This window comes from Cyprinodon tularosa, unplaced genomic scaffold (assembly GCF_016077235.1).
Source record: "Cyprinodon tularosa strain WSP-4 unplaced genomic scaffold, ASM1607723v1 ctg86, whole genome shotgun sequence".
Taxonomy (NCBI): Eukaryota; Metazoa; Chordata; class Actinopteri; order Cyprinodontiformes; family Cyprinodontidae; genus Cyprinodon; species Cyprinodon tularosa.
The window spans coordinates 511,622-530,664 of NW_024039629.1; the positions used below are offsets into that span (position 1 = coordinate 511,622).

General features: G+C 37.4%; 2 protein-coding genes across 2 annotated transcripts; both read left to right on the plus strand.

Moving 5' to 3' along the window:
• The first annotated feature begins 227 nt into the window (after window positions 1-227).
• si:ch1073-228b5.2 (uncharacterized protein LOC100331141 homolog) lies at window positions 228-4,891 on the plus strand. The gene is made up of 6 exons (XM_038273172.1): window positions 228-304; window positions 620-810; window positions 910-990; window positions 2,791-2,930; window positions 3,030-3,192; window positions 4,691-4,891. The coding sequence occupies exons 1-6, from the start codon at window positions 287-289 to the stop codon at window positions 4,839-4,841; spliced, it is 744 nt and encodes a 247-aa protein (XP_038129100.1). The 5' UTR covers window positions 228-286; the 3' UTR covers window positions 4,842-4,891.
• Window positions 4,892-6,466: 1,575 nt separating this feature from the next.
• Window positions 6,467-16,571, plus strand: sirt2 (sirtuin 2 (silent mating type information regulation 2, homolog) 2 (S. cerevisiae)). The gene is made up of 16 exons (XM_038273185.1): window positions 6,467-6,626; window positions 6,738-6,787; window positions 6,969-7,017; window positions 7,377-7,487; window positions 8,571-8,612; window positions 8,714-8,820; window positions 8,906-8,962; window positions 9,044-9,112; window positions 9,198-9,327; window positions 9,402-9,461; window positions 9,625-9,680; window positions 9,762-9,838; window positions 10,007-10,058; window positions 10,137-10,204; window positions 13,467-13,533; window positions 14,973-16,571. The coding sequence occupies exons 1-16, from the start codon at window positions 6,611-6,613 to the stop codon at window positions 15,111-15,113; spliced, it is 1,152 nt and encodes a 383-aa protein (XP_038129113.1). The 5' UTR covers window positions 6,467-6,610; the 3' UTR covers window positions 15,114-16,571.
• The last annotated feature ends 2,472 nt before the right edge of the window (window positions 16,572-19,043 follow it).

Here is a 19,043-nt window from a genome sequence, read left to right on the forward strand (position 1 = left end):
TCTTAGACTGTTAAAGGTTATTAACCCATGAAGTCTGACTATCTTTCTTTTTTCTGCATATCTAACGTTCTTTTTTTTTTAAGCCACGTGATTCATTCCCTTCAGCTGGAATTATTAAATAAATTCTGTAAATTGTTAGTACTCCAGTTAGACCGTGTAGTTTTCCGGCCATACCCACTAGCGGCCTCTAGTGGTGGCAAAAAGGAACAACTTCTTGGATACGATCCACGAGGAAGGCGAAAACGAAAGGTTTGTCCTTCACGGCTTGCTGTTGGAAGTTGGTGTCATGTCAGCTCCCTTGCTCGTAAGTAATCCGTCCAGTTTAGCTATAACCTGAAAGGTTAGAATATTTCTAAGGTGATTCTTGGAGACTTTTTGATCAACTCTGACTGAAGTGTTTTTTGTTTGTTTAATTTGTTTGTTTGCATCAGGTTATATCTTATCTGTTGTTATGCTAACCTTACCTCAAGGAAACATCTGTATCTTCATTAATTCTGCGGTTTTATTGTTATATTATGTCCTTTATGTCTTTAACTTTCAATTTTCATCGCCGCTGTGTCTGCCCAAGCTTCTTCCTTTTTATGAGATCCTTTCTGCATTTTTCTTTTCTTTTTTTCAGTCCTTTCACAGATGTTGCCAGCGGTCTGCTCTCCTCCTCGTTGCTAGGCGACGGTGGAGCTCCAGCTCAGCAGCTCCTGGTTCCCTCCTCTCCAGGTGCCTCCTCTTCCTCGCCAAACGTTACTATGATGTGGAGATGTTGCTGAACTGGAGAGCCAAGGTGGGGAGAGACCGGCTCCAGAGGAAGAACCTGTAAGACATCAGAGGACTGGAGTTTCCACGCTTCAAGCTTACCAAACCTTAACCTTGATGACCAGCTCATGCATCCTGTATTTTTTCTGTCATTCACAGTTACTATGGTTACACCCGGAAGTTTTATGGGCCAGAAATAGCATCTGCATATTACATCCTGAGTCTAGGGGGAGGATTTCGGTAAGTTTTTTTTTTATAGACATTATGTTGATGCCAAATGAGGGGACTGCATATTTACACCATTTATTATGGGCCAGCCCTCTGACTCAGTTTAACAGGACAAGATTAGGCTTTTTGTAATTGATGTGTTTGTTATGATCTTGTATCCACAACACAGTATGAGATGAGATATGAGATGACTTTTTAAAAGAAGATTCTATTCCTTACAGAATAAATAAAGGGTAAAAACACTGAAGTGTTTTCAGAAGCTACTGTATCAATATATTGAAGCTGTTTAAAGCCTGAAATGAAAGTAACACACATTGAAAGATTGTGAAACATATAAATTACACTTGATGTTTATAATCTTCGTCTGTTACTGTTGCCTCAGTGGGGACCAATGCATTTAAAACTCTATAATCTACATTACTAACATTTGCTATGCGTCTTCTCTTTATTTTCTTTAGAGTAGAAAGAAATGAGATGAAATATCATTCAATCCTAGAGTTAAGTTAGAGATTAATGAACTTGATCCAGTCTTTACCAGGTTCTATAATAGTCAGATCTAACCTGGGGCTACACAATACCGTCATTTTAAATAAAACAAAACTGAGACAAAAATTCAGTTCAGTTTATTTTTTATAGTGCCAATTCACAACACTTGTCATTTCAAGCCACTTTACAGAAACAGTTCAGATCAGATTGGTTCAAACTTTTCTATCTGAGGAAAACCAGTTGATTGCATCAACTCATTGACTCCAGTGCAATCTTTCACACCCAGCATACTTGTAGCGACAGTGGAGAGGAAAACCTTTTTAACAGGACAAAACCCACAGCAGAACTAGTCTTAGTTTAAGCTGCCATCTGCCGAGGCCGACTGCGGATGAAGGAGACGGAAGCAGACATACAGAAAGAAGCAGAGATACAAAGGGTAACTGTCAACCAGCTCCACAGGCGGCCCAGACTAGGAAACACACAGCCAGGCAGGCAAGCTCCAAGCCAGCTCCCATGTTCAGAGGATGAAGAGAGCACATCCAGCCAGTCACAGTCAGAGAAACAGGACTACACTGGAAAACAGGCCAAACTCCAACATCTATAAACAAAGGTGTTGATGGCAGCACCGCTGATATTTCTCTCCAAGATGGAGTCAGAGACAAACAGGAACAGACCAGATGAAGCTACTATGAGAAAAAGCAGAGAGAGCAGAACATTAGAGATTGAACTAACAAATTCTGCAGAGTGGGAGAATAGAGATAGAAAGATGAAATGTCCTCCAGAAGTCTAAGAATATAGCAGCATAACTATAGAGATAGAGCAGGATAATCTGAGCCACTCTAACTAAAAGTTTTATCATAAAGGAAAGTTTGAAGCCTAGTCTTAAAAGTAGACGGACTAAAACTGGTATTTGGTTCCACAGGAGAGGAGCCTGATAACTAAAAGATCTGCCTCCAATTCTACTGTCAGATATTCTAGGAAACACTAGTAAACCTGCAGAACCTGAGAGAAGTTCTCTATTATAAACATAAGATACAATCAGATCTCTAATTTAAGATGGAGCTTGGTCATTAGATGTTTAGCGGATGTCTGCTTGCTTCTGATCTAAGCCTGTTTTTACATGCAGCCCAGAAAAACAATTCCCCCCCTCCACACAGCTTTAACTGACAGTTGTAGGAATGATAGAAATTCACGAGCGAAGCCCCAGAGAAAGCTACAAGGGAGCTTTTCTGCAAAAGAGGGGAGATCTGCTGATCTGGTAAAAGATACAAAACACCTGCTGACACCTGGTTCCACCATTGATTGATTACACCATTACTCCTGCAGGTTTGTGGGCCAGTCTGAGTGGTTCCGTGCCAACTCGAGAGGAAAGTTCAGCTGGGAGTTCCTGAACTACAAGGACAGTCTTGTTGAAGAAGTAGACATGAGTCACACCATCATCAATTACACAGGACTGTCTAACCTGGGTAATAAGTGCTGACAAAGAACATTTTCTTTGCTTTTAAATTAGTTTGGCACTGAGCAAGTTGGTCCAGTTTTTTAACCTGGTTTATCAACACCTTCAGAGAGACAACAGCACCTGCGAACCTTAAAACTACAAGGCTGTCCTGAGGTGGACGACTGGTTCCTGGCAGGACTCCACATGTTCCAGGACTCTCTGGAGGAGCTAGACATCTCTCACTGTACGCAGATAACTGCAGGTGGCCTGGCTGCTCTCAGGAATCTCAGGTACGCTCTATCCTCACAGTGTGGCCTAGGTTCTAAAGAAGTGCTGCACAAACTGTTCTTCTTTGGGGGGTTTCATATGAGCCAGAAAATTTGCAAATTTCCAAGTTTGAAAAATTGCAAACTTGGAGTACTCACTGCTAAAAACAAAACATCTCTAGAACTCTAACATCACAAAATATTATGTTTAGATTTTATTTTATTTTTTACCCTTTTGACAATAAATGTTTTGCTTGTATGAAAGGAATGTTTAGGTCTTTGTAGATTAAAAAAACAAGGGTCTTCTCTGATAAAAGAAGGGCATCCAGCAATTAAATTTGAATTCAAATGAAAAATGTTGTATCTATGTCTTTAACATCAGCAATAAAAACAGGACTGGGAAACATTTAGAAAAAAAACAGTTTGTATTTTTCTTTGTTAAAAAGATAAAACAAAAAATGATTGTACTGCTCCAGATTCTGCAGTCCCACAATAGGTAGGCTTCTACGGCAATAAACAAAATCAGCCCAAAATAAGCAACATCTTGGACCAGAGGTGGAAAGAGTAAAAAAAAAATTGTAATTGAGTAAAAGTATCTTTACTTTACCTAAATTCTACTCTGAGTAAAAGTAAAATTACCCATCTCAAAATTTGCTCAAGTACAACATTACTTCATTTAAAATGTAATTTGAGTAAAAGATACTTAGTTACTTTGAGTAATTTAATGCAAAAAAAGGATGAGTCATGAATGGAATTGAGCACAAGGTGTTTTAATCGATCTCAAGGCGTATTTCAGTGGACATCCACACTTGCAAAAGATCAGCTGGGCTAAAGAACATACTTCCTCACAGCACAAGGACAGTCACAACCTGAACCATAAAGTGCAAACAATTTTCAATCCTACTGTCCAACAGACAACACCACGATAACTAACTTACCGCCACATTTTTTCGTAAATTGGATGTTGATGTTTTAAAAGCCAAAAGCTCCGTTTTGCTGGGCAGGCACATGTTGCACTGCATTATCACATTGTTCCCTTTTGTGCATTTGAAAACAAATAATCATTCCAAATATGGCCAAGGGTTTTTCTGGCTTTCGTCTCCAAAATATGTTTCCTCTTCAGGCCTTTCCTCATCCATACGCCCTAAGTTGTGATTAGCAACTGCCATCTTCCGAAGCGCAGCACTGGATTATGAGACAATACAAAGGGTAAATGCAAGGCAGGGCCACATTTCATTTTTTCGCCATCAGTATTTTATTTTATTTTTTTACTCAGTAAGGTGAGGGGGTTTTAAATGTAGCAAAGTAAAACTACTTAGGTTAAAATTTACTCGAGTAAAAGTAAAAATTACATATTTCAAAAACTACTCAGAAAATTACAAATTATTCATAAAAAGTACTCAATTACAGTAACTTGAGTAAATGTAATTTATTACTTTCCACCCCTGTCTTGGACACACTTGTTCTAAGGAAAAGAATCCATCTCTGTAATAATGTTCTTTTTTTTTTTCTTCTACTGAAGAGGACTGAAGCGTCTAAATGTGTCCTACCTCCCGAAGATTTCAAGTCCAGGGTTGGTGATCATCCTGTTGGAGGAGATGTTACCACATTGCCAGATCACAGCAGAAGGCTATGACCTGAGTCTGAGGCAGGCTGTAGAGGAGACGTCATAGGATCACGTGCAACCGGAGGTAGTGGACCAATGAAGACACTGCAGTCGCTACATAAAGGAGAATTTCGATCTTGCTCTTTCATATTTAATTTTCTTGCTTAACTAGAAATAAACCCTTGATTTCATTGCAATTTCATCACATAAGGTAACAAAAATGCAGAGAAATATGTAAAGGACAAATGTTCAACATATGTGGACTTAACATGTTGGGGACTATTTGGAGTATCTGTGTCTGTTCTTTATTCAGCCAAGACTTCGTTTTTTTGTAAAATTCCACATTTAGAACACAATTTCTTTTCTCTGAATATAAAAAATGTTGTACATAATAAAGAGTTTATTGTTCAACCAACTGTAAATCTTATTGAGTGTTTTCATTTAAATTTGACAGACATTAAAAACCATCTGGTACATACAATACATCATATGTGGAACAAATTTGTTCTCATCCCCAATAAAGTAATAAAAAAAAAGTCTTAAGATATTTAACGTTTGATCTCAACAACATGAAGTTACAGATAAAATCTGAGTTTTGATTCTTTCATGTCTTTACACAATCTACTTAGGTTACTCCCAGTCCAGCGTTACTCTTATGCCGTTTTATCTTTAGGTTGTCTTTAAATTGGTTTTCCTTTTCCCTTACTGTTTACAATCGGATTACTCATGCACTTTATAAATGGAAATGTTCATTTCACTTTTGTAAGGTGCTCATGAAAAGCTGTATGCATCGAAATTTCGACAATAAAATTTGTCTAAATCTAGTCTAATTCTAATAAGGTTGCAGGCCCTGGAACTGATATACATTTAAGAACATTGATTTTATTTATTTATCTCTAGTGAGTGTTTGTTTAAAATGTAATTCACATGTAAAGCATCTAGGTAGGTGCAAAGATGAAAAGGGAAACAGATCCTGCACCCAACTCAAGACTGGTTAATAAGATTTGTTTCACACTAAACCCACTTTTAATTGTTTGTGAATGTAATACTCAAGTTTTTTCCTCCTCCAACCCAAACACATAGTTTCAATTAATTTCCCACTAAGGTTTAGCAAACTCCACATGTTAAGATCTTGGTTGTAAGACAGATTTTTTTTTTTTTCTTGGCTTAATTCCGACTGGTTTTCATGTAGATAGTGGCCATGGGAAATGTGACTTGTGTTATACATTTGTAACAGATTGTTCATTTATTTTGATGGATTGTCTACCAACTGTTACATGGTAGCTAAATTATTGTTTTTTTTTTTTCATTGTTTTATGGTGAGATTGTACTCATGATTAATATATTGATTTATTTAAAGGCATTTTATGTATGTCACCAGAGATGCAAATTGTCCACGTGTGTGGCTGTATGTATTTATAATCTAAGAAGCTAGAGCCCATAATCCTGTTAATCTTTTCTCTGTATCAAATGAAACCGACACCTAACAGAAAACCCAAAGACCAAAGTGACTGTCGCATCTGTAAGTATACATCCCTTCAATAAATATACATTAAAATACCATGTTTGATGAACATTCAGTAATATATTGAATTGAGCTTGTAATTCTCTAAAACTCTTGGTTTAAGTAAATTAAAAAGGTGAGCTGCAGCCGGAACTAATGTTGGCTGTTAGAACGAAAGTGTAGACGGACGTAGGTTTATGACGGACAACAACAAGACTGAGCGTCAGTATAGTAGCTAAACTCCTTATTCCTGTATCATTTCCTCATTTTTAGAGGTTTTTATTGAATGTCAACCCTAACTGCATAGTTTTGGAGTCATAACAGACGATTAAATGTCTGAGCCATCAGGTAGGAGGACCGTCTGGTCCAGAAAAAAGACCTATTAGCTGCTGTGTATATCGGGTCAGTCCCTTTAAAACAAGTCTGTCGAGTTTCTAATGATAATGATTTGATTTTCAGAGGTACCAAAAAAAGAAGAACAAGAGGAGGAGGTGACAGCTGAACCCGAGGTTGGATTAATTGTATTATTTTTAGCATGTTTTTATTTGTTTATTTATTAGCTAGCTGTCAGGTGAAATCAGACCCAGGCGATGGTTAGCATCACAACAAAGAGCTGCTTTGTTTTTCCACTGATAGAGCAATTTTATATAGGACAGTTGGAAATACAAGTAAATATCCGTTCCTTTGCAGGTGCAATCAGAGGACAGCAGTGAAGACGAAGCCGCAGGAGACACAGAGAGTACGTCTAAATACAAAGCTCACAGCTCAATGGCTTATATAGTAGTAATGATATGATTCATTACTGCACTGTTAATGTGTTCTTTATTAGGTCATTTTAAAAACATTTTTTACTTTTAATTCCAACAAATTGATAATCACACATTAAAAATAATCTCAAGTTATGTTTAAACAAAACTTTACAAATGTAAAAATGTAAAAGAAAACTTAGAGAAGAAAAAATAAACTATTAAACCTGCCTTCTTTATACAATAAGCAAAATATAATGTTGCTAAAGCATACTGCATTTGCTACTGATTCTGCATTGTTTTAAATGAAAACACAGATACATTTGATCATTTCCTCTCCTGTCATTGCCAGTGGATTTCCTGCGCAGCCTTTTCTCCAGTGCCCTGGGACTGGGCTCTGCAGAGAAAGTTCTGGATGAGCTGTCTCTGGAGGGAGTTGCACGCTACGTAAAAAGTGGCAAATGTGAGTTTTTTTCCCTTCTATTTACTGGTTATTTGCAGATACAGAGTCTCACACTGAGAACAAAATCAATGTTAATTAAGGATATAATTATTCCCAAAGCAAAAAAAAAACAATATCTTGTCATAAAAAGATCAACGGAATCTTGCTTATCCTTCCCAATCTGCCACCAAGCATAACAATACGTTTAAGGGAACATTTGTCTTGTTAAATCTCAGTGGCTTCTTACGCCTTGGGATGTTAGTTGGTATAATTTTTAATGTCTAAACATTTTACATGTCATGTCTTTTAACTTTTTTTTTTGTTTGTTTTGCCAGGTCTCCCTTGAAAAAAAGATTGTTAATTTCAGTTGTGACTTTCCTAGTTAAATGCAATAAAATAATTAGATAGAAAAACAAAAAGAAGAGTATAATTATATTATAGGCGCACAGGAAACAAAGGGAGCCTATGTAAAATGTCTAAGAAACTTTCATTAGCTTTAAACCATCAAGTATAAAGTTAAACAAAAACATGCCATTTTATTTTAAAAACACCAGTTTCTTGGAGTGACCCTTTCTAATCACATAAAATGAGATGATCACCCTCATTATGAGATTATGCTCCGGTAATAAAACATGAAAAGTATAAAGAGGATATTTCCAAGGCTAATTACCTGGGATAACAATCAGGGGTGCACCTATTGCAGGCTTTTGGGTGATCGTCGGGTCCCAATCTTAAAAATTACTGACATTCAGATTTTGACCAAAACTGATTTTTTTTTCTTCATGTTATAGGATCACAAGACGCCTTCAGTATTTCAATCTTATCTTACTTAGACATTAATCATTACCCAGGAAACAATAACAGCTTCTGCCATACTGCCCTCAAATATAAATCAAAGTTTAGGACATTGACAGTGGGTGATTTTCAGACCTTTGCAGGGCGAGATAAGATTGGCAGAAAAGATCTGTTTTACATCAAAGTATCGGCCGATCTCCCAAAATTAAGAAAAAAAGGAGGTTGATCAGTTGGTGTTTCCCTAGTTTCAAGAAATGCATATGCTTAATAATTTCCTATAAGCTCATGAGTGTCTCTGTATGCATGCAGGTAAAAACATCATCTGCATGGTTGGGGCAGGAATATCAACATGTAAGTATGAATGCATGGATTTCGAGATAATGAAACACCTGTTAATTATTATGGAACATTTCTTGTGTTTGAATAATTCCTTATGACTTCTGCCTTCACAGCTGCTGGAATCCCAGATTTCCGCTCTCCAGATACAGGCCTCTATGCAAACCTCCAAAAATACAACCTGCCTTACCCTGAGGCCATCTTCCAGATTGATTACTTTAAGGTCTGTTTGTTTCTCTCCAAAAAATGTATAACTGTTAAAATGGGACTCATAAACAAGTACATATTTTGCATTAATTTAATAACAGAAACATCCTGAACCATTCTTCGCTTTGGCCAAGGAGCTGTACCCAGGACAGTTTAAGGTAGAAAAAACAGCCTGCTAATTGGGAGAAGCAGTTCTTTGCTGTCTCATGTACTAAAGACTCTGCCATGCTTGATTTCAGCCAACAATCTGCCACTACTTCATGAAGATGCTGAAGGACAAGGGGCTTCTGAGACGATGCTATACACAGGTGGATCAGTAGCAAATCCTGGAACGCACAGAAATACAGCTTATTTTAAGTTCCTCTACTCATGTTGATGTGTGCGTTTGTGCAGAACATTGACACCCTGGAGCGAGTGGCCGGGTTGGAAGGAGAGGACCTGATCGAGGCACATGGAACTTTCTACACCTCCCATTGTGTCAGCTTCTGCTGCAAAAAAGAGTACAACCTGGACTGGATGAAAGGTGCTGGGAAATGTTTCCAGCTCCGATGATGTTTGGAGATTTTAGATTCTAATTTTGTCTCTTATGTGCTGCAGAAAAAATCTTCTCTGACGCAATTCCAAAGTGTGATAAGTGCAGCAATTTGGTCAAACCGGGTTTGTAGATCCTTTTATTTATTGATTTTAAAGTCATTCTACATTAAGTGTTACTTATTTTAGCTCTGGACAGAGTCTCTCTACGTTGTTTTTTTTGCTTTTAGTTTGAGCAAGATTTCATATATTCTCTCAAAATATCTTCGCTGCATCCTGCTTCCCTCAGATATTGTTTTCTTTGGAGAGAACCTTCCAGCCCGTTTCTTCACTTCCATGAAAATGGTGAGCAAATAATGGCTGTTGGTGCAGAACTTAACCTCTTTGCAAAAACAACTAAATGTCCCACCTTTGTTTCTCTGTCAGGATTTTCCTCGATGTGACCTTCTCATAGTCATGGGCACATCTCTGCAGGTGCAGCCGTTTGCAAGTTTAGTGAGCAGGTACTCCACATAAAGTCTGGTGGAATTTCATGCATGGCAGCAGTTCTGATCTAATTTTGTAATGTAATTAGTCGTCAGCAAAACCATTCTGCTTTGGCTTTCCTAGAAGTCAGGAAGTAACCTCACTGTTTCAGTATTTTTTTTTAATCCTCTATTTTTGTCTTTTAGGGTTTCAAAAAGTTGCCCCAGGCTGCTCATTAACATGGAGAAAACAGGACAGGTTAGCCCGAGCTTAATTCACACTTGCTAATGTTCTAACCTGCTGCAGCTGCAAAGGTTTACCTGTGTGTGTCTGCAGGCGGATCCTATGTTGGGGTTGCTCGGTTTCGGAGGAGGAATGGATTTCGACTCGGACAAGGCGTACAGGTGATGCTGAATATGATCCCATAAATTGGTTTTATGTTGAAAACATAAAAGAAAATTTTTGAACCCTGTAAGTTTATTTTTACATAATCTAAGAAGCAGGATTGTGGCTGGAATCAATACATTTTTTTTTTTGCTTGGCCACTGCCGATTAGTGAGCTGGAAACATTGTTCATAATTATGCCAGATCTAGGATTGTGCTGACAAACTCTGCACTACTGGAGGCTGGTACGCAATGTAAAACAATGAGCTTTCAGTTGTCAGAGGAAGTACAAAAATAACATCTACAGACTTGTTTGTGGTCTGTGGTTCAATGAGGCTGCAGAAAGAGCGATAGTTTCAGTAGATAACATGAAGGCTAAGCTCTGTTTTAGCCCTTTGAGTTTTCATCTCTCTGATGTGAAATGTGCTTGATCTGGAATTCATAGCAGTATTTTTATTTTTATTTTAGAGCTAGGATGTAGATATATGCTCTGTAGAAAATACACAAACAGATGGAGTGAACAGATCTATTGGCAGTGATTTTGGTTATAGTTAAGATGAATTCATCCTAATTTACAAGTGTTATTCTAAATGATTCAGTCATTATATCTGCTGTTATTAAACCACCAGAGGGCTGCAAAATATAATGCATCACTTAGGAAGAAATAAAATAATCCACTCATTGAATAGTTCCCTACCATTTAAAGTTCATCTCCAACACCTTTTGGTATTAAATCCTTTCTAAAGTTGAAAGTTTGAGGATAGTTCTTGAAAGCTCAGAGACTCTCCGAATCCTCCGATTTTGTGCAGGACTTTTTATTTCTGTCTTTTTAAAAATAGTTTTATTTTATATAAAATGAAAGAACACTAAGACCTTATAGGCATCCCCATTTTTCTATTGCTTCCTTTGAAGACCTGATGGCGGTAGTACTATGTGGGGATTACTTTCTTGCAGCACATGATGTTCGCCAATCAGTTCACAATAAATCAAAAGATATTTCATAAAAATAATCAATCACTAAAAATTACAAAATAGGTCCAAAGGTAGTGTTGTGGATTTATATTCAATGCCAATTCCCATCCAGGTTAGATTCCATATTTATGTTGTGAATAACATAACTGTCATATTCTATTCCCAGCCCGCTGGGAATTTATATCTCTAATACTTTAAGATGTTTATTGCCCTCCCCGGTAGGGGTGGTAAATATCTTTTTTAATCAGATATTATATCGGCTGTTATATATTGTTTATGAACACACACTCTACTAGCTGTGTGTTAGAACAATAGATGAAAGAGTTATTCAAGCTCTAATCATGGTCAAACTGTTAATTTGATACATACATTGAATAGATTCACCACAACTTCTTTTCAAAATATAAGTTTATTAACAAAAATCATTCAGCTCCTAACCCTAACCCAACATATTTCAGTTGAAAAATCTTAACTAAAACTAGTGAAACTCAACTAAATTAAACTACAATGTACAAAGAGGAAGGTGAAACATGGTTGAAAACCATAATTCAGTTTAAGATGGATTTTGTGTTTGAAAACCAAAATTTATCTGGAAGAATTTGGAATTTGATCAAATTAGCTTTTCACTAATTTAGAGAAATGTGAATGTTTTCAAAACAATTCACAATGCAAATGCATGAGGTGAATAAAACATTATTTGGCCAAATAATGTTTTATTAAATGATTTGCTTAATCAGAAACCAATAACCTTTTGTGAAATTATTGTTTACCCTCTTTGAAATAGCTAGCAGCGAATAGACATCAGGATTCCACTAAATGACTCTTGGTCATACTTGGTAATGGAAATGTAATGAGCATCTGAGGAACACATGAACACAAATGTTATGTCAGTGTTTAAACCCTTAGTGAACTAAAGCTTTTCCAAGCTTCAGCAACAGCTCAAAACATATTACGGTAGCATAGCTTAGCATGCAGTCCATCCTTTTAGCTTTACCTTTACCCATCAGGAAACACACGAAATGATCAAAATTATCAAAAAGACATATTGTTTGTTCTGTCCCTAATTGTGCCAGACCTGCAAACCTTTTGTCCACGTCTGTTTGGAAGGTTGAGTTTCATCCAGCAGCAACTTAGCAGTCAGGCTAACAGCAACCAGGGGTTTCTTTGTCCATGTGGCTCACACCAAGGCAGGCTTTCTCATCCAGTCTGGCTCTATAAGTTCTGAAACTCAAGAGAAATGTGTTGCAAAAAGTCTGTTCTGCAGCAGTTTGGTTCTGGAAAGTCAACCCTCCCTTTACCCTTGGTTCATTCTGGATTCTCCATTTTGGTTGAGATCCTTCCGAAGTGGACCCCAGGCAGCTTCATGGGGAAAGAGAAAATCCTGTGTGTTGTGGTTTTCACTGTCCTCAACACGGAGGGGGCTGACAAATCACACCTCTGTTGGAGGTCCTGTGGAGGCCTTGGCTGAAAAAGGGGGGTTGCAGAGCTGTTTATTCACCAAAACTGTATTTTCTTCTCAGGTCATCATGTCAAGATGAAATATGGAAACTGGTTCTCAATTCCCAAAAACCATGATCATGGCATATAGCACAACAGTAGCATCAGATCTAATTCAACGAAACATCCAATCCAACAAGGAAAAATCTATTATTTACAGATAAAAATAGCCAGGTTTGCAAAATGAATAGTTCCTTTTAGACATGAAAAAAAAAAAAAAAATATATATATATATATATATATATACTGTCTGAGTGGCATCTTCATTAGAGATGTTACAGTGGATACATTTACATTTAGAATCACAACAAATTGATTAAAATAAAACTTGTTCAAATTGGGCTTCTTAATTACATCCATGGTTGATTAATTAGAAAACTAATTAAAGTTACTGACAACAGAAAACTTTTCCTTTATAATTTTAGAGTCTGGTAAATAGTAATAGATCAGTTTACCTGTCTGCTTTAAATTGTTTTATTTTTCATGTTTTAAAGTAATTTACATAAAGTTTAATCAGCCACTATGGCCAATAGACTTAGACAAACAATAATGATTAAAATGCCTTAGACTGATATATTAGAGCTTTGATACATTAATTGATTTTATCCATAGTATTTTTCTTTCTAGTTAATCCTGTTATTTAACAGCTTTTTTGCGAAAAAATACCTTAAATCAGAACTCGGATAAACAATATTACACAGACAAAGTAAATTTGATGATGACTTGTGCTTCTGTTTTATTTTGTGAGGTTGGGAAATGAGGATCGGTGAGTCGGCTTCACATCCTGACTTGTCTTGTTGTTTCTGCTTCCAGAGATGTTGCTCACATCAGTACGTGTGACGACGGCTGCTTGGCTCTTGCAGACCTGTTGGGTTGGAAGGTGAGCTCCTCAGTCTTCTCTCTGTGACCCTTCATCCACGTGTCGCCTGCAGCCTTGCAGCATCTAGAGCTTAAAGGAATAGTACACCCAAAACATGATTAGCCTTCATTTTCTATTCACCCCCATGCTGAACAACACTCTGGAGTACTTTTGTGATATCTCAAATGCATCTGGAGATCTGGGAGGCTTCTTGCTGTCTGCTGACATTCAAATAATGGAGGTCTGTGGCGCCCGAGACAGAAAGGTCCATAAAAGTCCACAAAAAACGTGTCAATATTCCTCCATACTGCTCGTCCAATGTATTCCAAGTGTCCTGAGTGGGTAGCGTCCATAATTTACTCGAAACAAAGTCATTTAGAATGTTTTTAGAGCATAAACAGTAGTGTATAGGATTTCCTGAAAGCGCGCGCCTGCGAGTTCACGACGCTACGGAAACCACGGCAGACCAAACCAGATGAAAGTGCGCATTCAGCTCGGCAAAGAACTCATGCTCTTCCTCAACACTGAAGTCCTCAGACATTTTTCTTTCGTTGTTTCTTTCTTTGCACAGGTAAACAGCACATTTCTTCTTCTACGCTTGCATTATCGGCAGAGCAGACGCTGAATGCGCACTTTCATCTGGTTTGGTCTGCCGTGGTTTCCGTAGACTCGTGAACCCGCAGGCGCGCCCTTTTAGGAAATCCTATACACTACTGTTTATGCTCTAAAAACATTCTAAATGACTTCGTTTCGAGTAAATTCTGGATGCTACCCACTCAGGACACTCGGAATACATTGGACGAGCAGTATGGAGGAATATTGACACGTTTTTTGTGGACTTTTATGGACCTTTCTGCCTCGGGCGCTATGGACCTCCATTATTTGAATGTCAGCAGACAGCAAGAAGCCTCCCAGATCTCCAGATGCATTTGAGATATCAAAAAAGTACTCCAGAGTGTTGTTCAGCATGGGGGTGAGTAGAAAATGAAGGCTAATCATGTTTTGGGTGTACTATTCCTTTAAATATACGATGAGCCTATATAAAGACCATTACTTCACTATTTTGTGTTTAAAGTTTTTAGCTTTTTATACACAGTCTGCTAATGCAGCCAATCAAACTGCAGAAGTATTATCTTATTATTATTATTATTAGCTCTTATTTACAATAATCATAAGTCTAGTATTTGTTTTCATAGAAGTGTAGCATAAAATAAAGTGATGCTTTTAACAGATCATTGTGTGAGATGTTTATAGACATCGTCTAGGTTTCACCTATATGTCACAAATCTCATGCTAGCTAGATAACATTGGAAATATTGCAGTATCAAAGAAAGTCAATCCTCCACATCTTCAAACAAGGAAACGCAAGGGAGAAATGGAATTGTGTGACATCATAAAACACATGGAGCAAAGTCATTTTGTTATTTGTACTAGTCTGCATTGTTTTCACATCCGTCCAGGCGGAGCTAGAAGAACTTGTAAAAAAAGAGCACGCCAGGATCGACACGCTGGACAAAAAGGAGACAGCTGGGGAATGCAAAGGAGCCGCAGCCCAGGGGGACCCGGGTTCAGCTGAGCCAAAAGCCAAAGCAGAGGACTGACCTGTTGAAGAGCGGCCTTGTTTACATAAACAACCAGAGGTTTATTCTCTAAGAATGAGAAAAAGAAGCAGCATCTGGTTTCTCTTAGTCTGTCCTCTGTTCTGAGGAAAGATGCTCTAATTATACTATTGCTTATTTCAGTTATTTGCACTTTACTAACACAATGTTTTTCACAAGCTTTTGATTTTTTGGCTCTCTGACCAACAAAATATGACTACATGGATTTCAGCTCAAGGTGTTGGAGATTTGTTCCTGCTTCAAAGCATAAATGACTCGCTTTGTTGATGAGCTGAAACGCTGCGTTTTCATTGGGTGTCCTAACGATCTGCCCCTAAACTAAATGTAGTTCATCTGATAAAACTGTCAACGTGTTTCCGTCAGAAAAGTAACTTCCTGGTGGGGGAAAATGTTGATAAATCTGAGAGACCTTGGTGGAAGCTTTAACTTCACTTTTTTTCCCCCAACTATCAGCGGTTTTAACAGTGGTTAAGCTTTTAATTATTATTTTGTATCAGCTTTCTTTTTGTTTATATATGATTTTTATGTTGATCTTAGACCAGAAATATTTGAAATAAGATTCCTCAGTAGAGCTACTACTGGTTTGTTTTTTCCTTCCCACCCCAACAAGATAAAAAACAATATATAGATAAAGAAGTACCTAAAAAAAAGAAACAGATGTTAGTGTTGGAAAAAATGTTCATATCTTGCATTGTGATGACAGATTTAATGAGAGTTCTCTGAGCATTAAACTTTAAATTCCCTGCAGCAGATGTTCCCTTTCTTAAACAGATGTTCGTTTTGTGTCATTGGAAAGGTTTGTCGTTATGTTGTCCTTCTTATGAATGCAGTGAGCTGAGAATGATGAACGGTTGAAACATCAGACTGAAACTCTAGTTACCGCACTTTACTCCTTCTAACAGTCATTTACTTCATCTTGATTCACTCAGGATTTCCTTTCCAATTCTTAAACTTTTTAAGGTCAGAACTTATTTTTAACCCAACCAGATATTCTTGTTTTTTATCTAATCTGATCCCCCCATAGCCCCCTAAATAATCTGTGGAAATTTCTTAATCAATATTTATCTTTGGCAGTGAGCTGATGGAAGTTTCTTTAGTTCCCCCCAACAGATTGTCTGATTTGAGTCAAAGTCTCTGAGCTGCTCTTAGACTTTAATATTACTTCCAGTCAAAAGAAGCATCCTGGTAAAATTGACTCAGAAACTAAACCTGCCAGAGGTCTATGACTCATTTTGGGTTTAACTCTGTATTCAGCTGCCTGTTAAAAAAGTTAGAGCTTAAACTATTATACTGCAGTGCAGCAACCAGGCCTGAAGAGAATCCATTGCAGGACTCTGTAACCTTTACCATCCAGATAGCCATCATTTAGCTCAATAAAGCTCCATTAGAGTCGCAAATGTTGCACGGATGTCTGGAAATATTAAACAAAAGTCTGATAAACATCTTTCTTGTCTTCGGTGTTGATATTTGGGGGAAAAATATGTTAAAAAGGACATTATTTCCAAACTTATGATTAAACATTAACAAACAACAATCAATATAAAACATATAATACATAAATTGTACTGTGCGTGTATAATTTAACTCAAATCTATTAGAGGTAAGTTAAAAAAGGAGGTGAGGAAGACATCAACACTTTTTTTTTTTTTTACTTCCAACCCTTTTTACCCTCAGTCAATTTTATTTTATATTGCATTTATTACATCCTTAAAACAGTATAGATGACCCATATATACACTTTCATTGACAGATGCACATGCATATGCAATTATATAAATCCATGTTCACATCTATCCCTGCCCTCTATAAATATTTAAAAGTACGTCTTATAGCTTTTTTTTAATTAGATATAAGAAATTTACACTATGCTTTGTGTATCTAGCTGTGGAGTGAACAAAGGCACTCCACAGCTAATACTTTATTGTTCTTTTTCTTTTAAATTCATATCTTCCCTCATAGTATATCCATTATATACTTCTCTGAACGTTTCTTAAAAGTTTTTGGCAGTAATTTTATATTGCTTCATACATAATCTTTGCAGTTTTGTATTTTACCAAATCTAGAATTGTCAAAGTATGAGAATTTATATATGATACTGTCGTGTGAAAAAAGCTTTCCACCATACATTCCATCAATCCATCCATTTTCCATCATGCTTATCCCAAGCGGGGTCACGAAGGGTGCTGGTGCCTATCTCAAGCTGTCTACAGGCGGGGTACGCCCTGGACAGGTCGCCAGCCCATCGTAGGGCAACACACACACTCACACCTAAGAAGAATTTAGAGAAGCCAATTAACCTAACAGTCATGTTTTTAGATGGTGGGGGGAAGACAGTAGCCTCGTGAGACCATCCTGATCTCGCGAGCTTTCAAGGTTTCACTCGCAGATCAGTCTGGCTACTTTCCGTTAAAGAAAATTTGGAGCCGTTCACCAAACGAACGTCCAATCAGCGTTGGCTTACAGGCGGGTTGAGGTGTGACGCAACTCGAAGCGCGACAGTTCAGTCTAAAGAACATGGCGGCTTCAGCTGATGAAACTAGCGTTAGCGTGGCTATCGAGCAAGTTTTATCGGAATTACAGAGTATTTCTTCACTGAAAGAAGCAAACGGCAAATATCCTTTGCCGACATGTTGCTTATTTGCTGAGCTAACGAGCCTTTACCTGCAGCAGCAAGAGTAGCCTGGCTTGTGGTTGTGTTTTTGTCGTCCCTCTGTTAGTACGTCATATGCTTCCTTGATCTGATTGGTTTATTTGGCCCATCTATCACCAACATAGGCCAATCAGCTAACCAGTATTTTCGCCCCTTCCCAAAATTACTTCAACGGAAGGTTTCAAGATGGATATGCGGAGCAAATCCATCTGGCGGAGTCAGGTTAGAAAGCCAGAATACCCTGAGAGAACCTATACATGCTCAGGGAGAGCCACTTCATTCAGAAAGACCCCAGGCCGGGAATATACCTGGAACCTTCTTGGAGCAAGGCATCAGTCCTACCGACTTTGCCACTGAGCAGCCGCCATACAGTCCAGTTAAATAAAAAAATTAAGTTAAATTTTATTTACTTTGCAAAGCAAATTGAGAGCAAAACATCCACATCTCACCAGTGTGATCTGTCTTAGACAGAGTCGTTCCCTTACTTAAAGTAGGCAGAGCCAAAACAGATTACAAACACTGGTTAAGCAGTAACATGTTATGAATAAACTTTGAGAAAGTGTTGGGTTTGTTGTAGGAATAAGTGTCATTTTTTAGTAAGTAAATAGCATAAAGCAATACATGAAATAAGAAATGAATAGAAATCAAAATTTTCAGACTACAAATTCATTTGTGTGATCTATACAATTGATCTAAATGTTGTATTATTCTTACAGCGTTTTTCTGAACTGTGATTATTGGAAGTAGAACGCTTTTACAGTTATTTCCCCAAACCGCTGCACAATAGGATGGGTGCAACTGAAACACTGTTGCAATGTATGGACTGAATAATGGCTTACTCGTCCCCAAATTTCTCAGCATGTTGCTAGTTTAGTTTTTATATATCCTACATGAAGTTTCCAGAAGATTTTATGATCCAGGATAACACCAAGAAACTCTATGTCATTCTCTCTTTCAAAATATGTATCTTTAATTCTCAGTTTTATTGGAGATTCTGTCTTATGCCTCAAAAAAGAACAGTATAACCTTTGTTTCCCTCAAATTTAGTGATAATTTATTGTTGGCAAGCCATTCATTAACATATTTCTGTTTATATAGCCTTCAGAATCAACTTAAAACCTTTCCAAGAACAAAAAATATTTTGTCATTTGCAATCAAAATAAAGGTGACTTGATGTACAGTCTAAATAACTTTGGTCTTAGTATTGATCCCTGTTGTACTCCAGATGTAATTCCCCATGTAAAGGGATTTGCATCCATTTA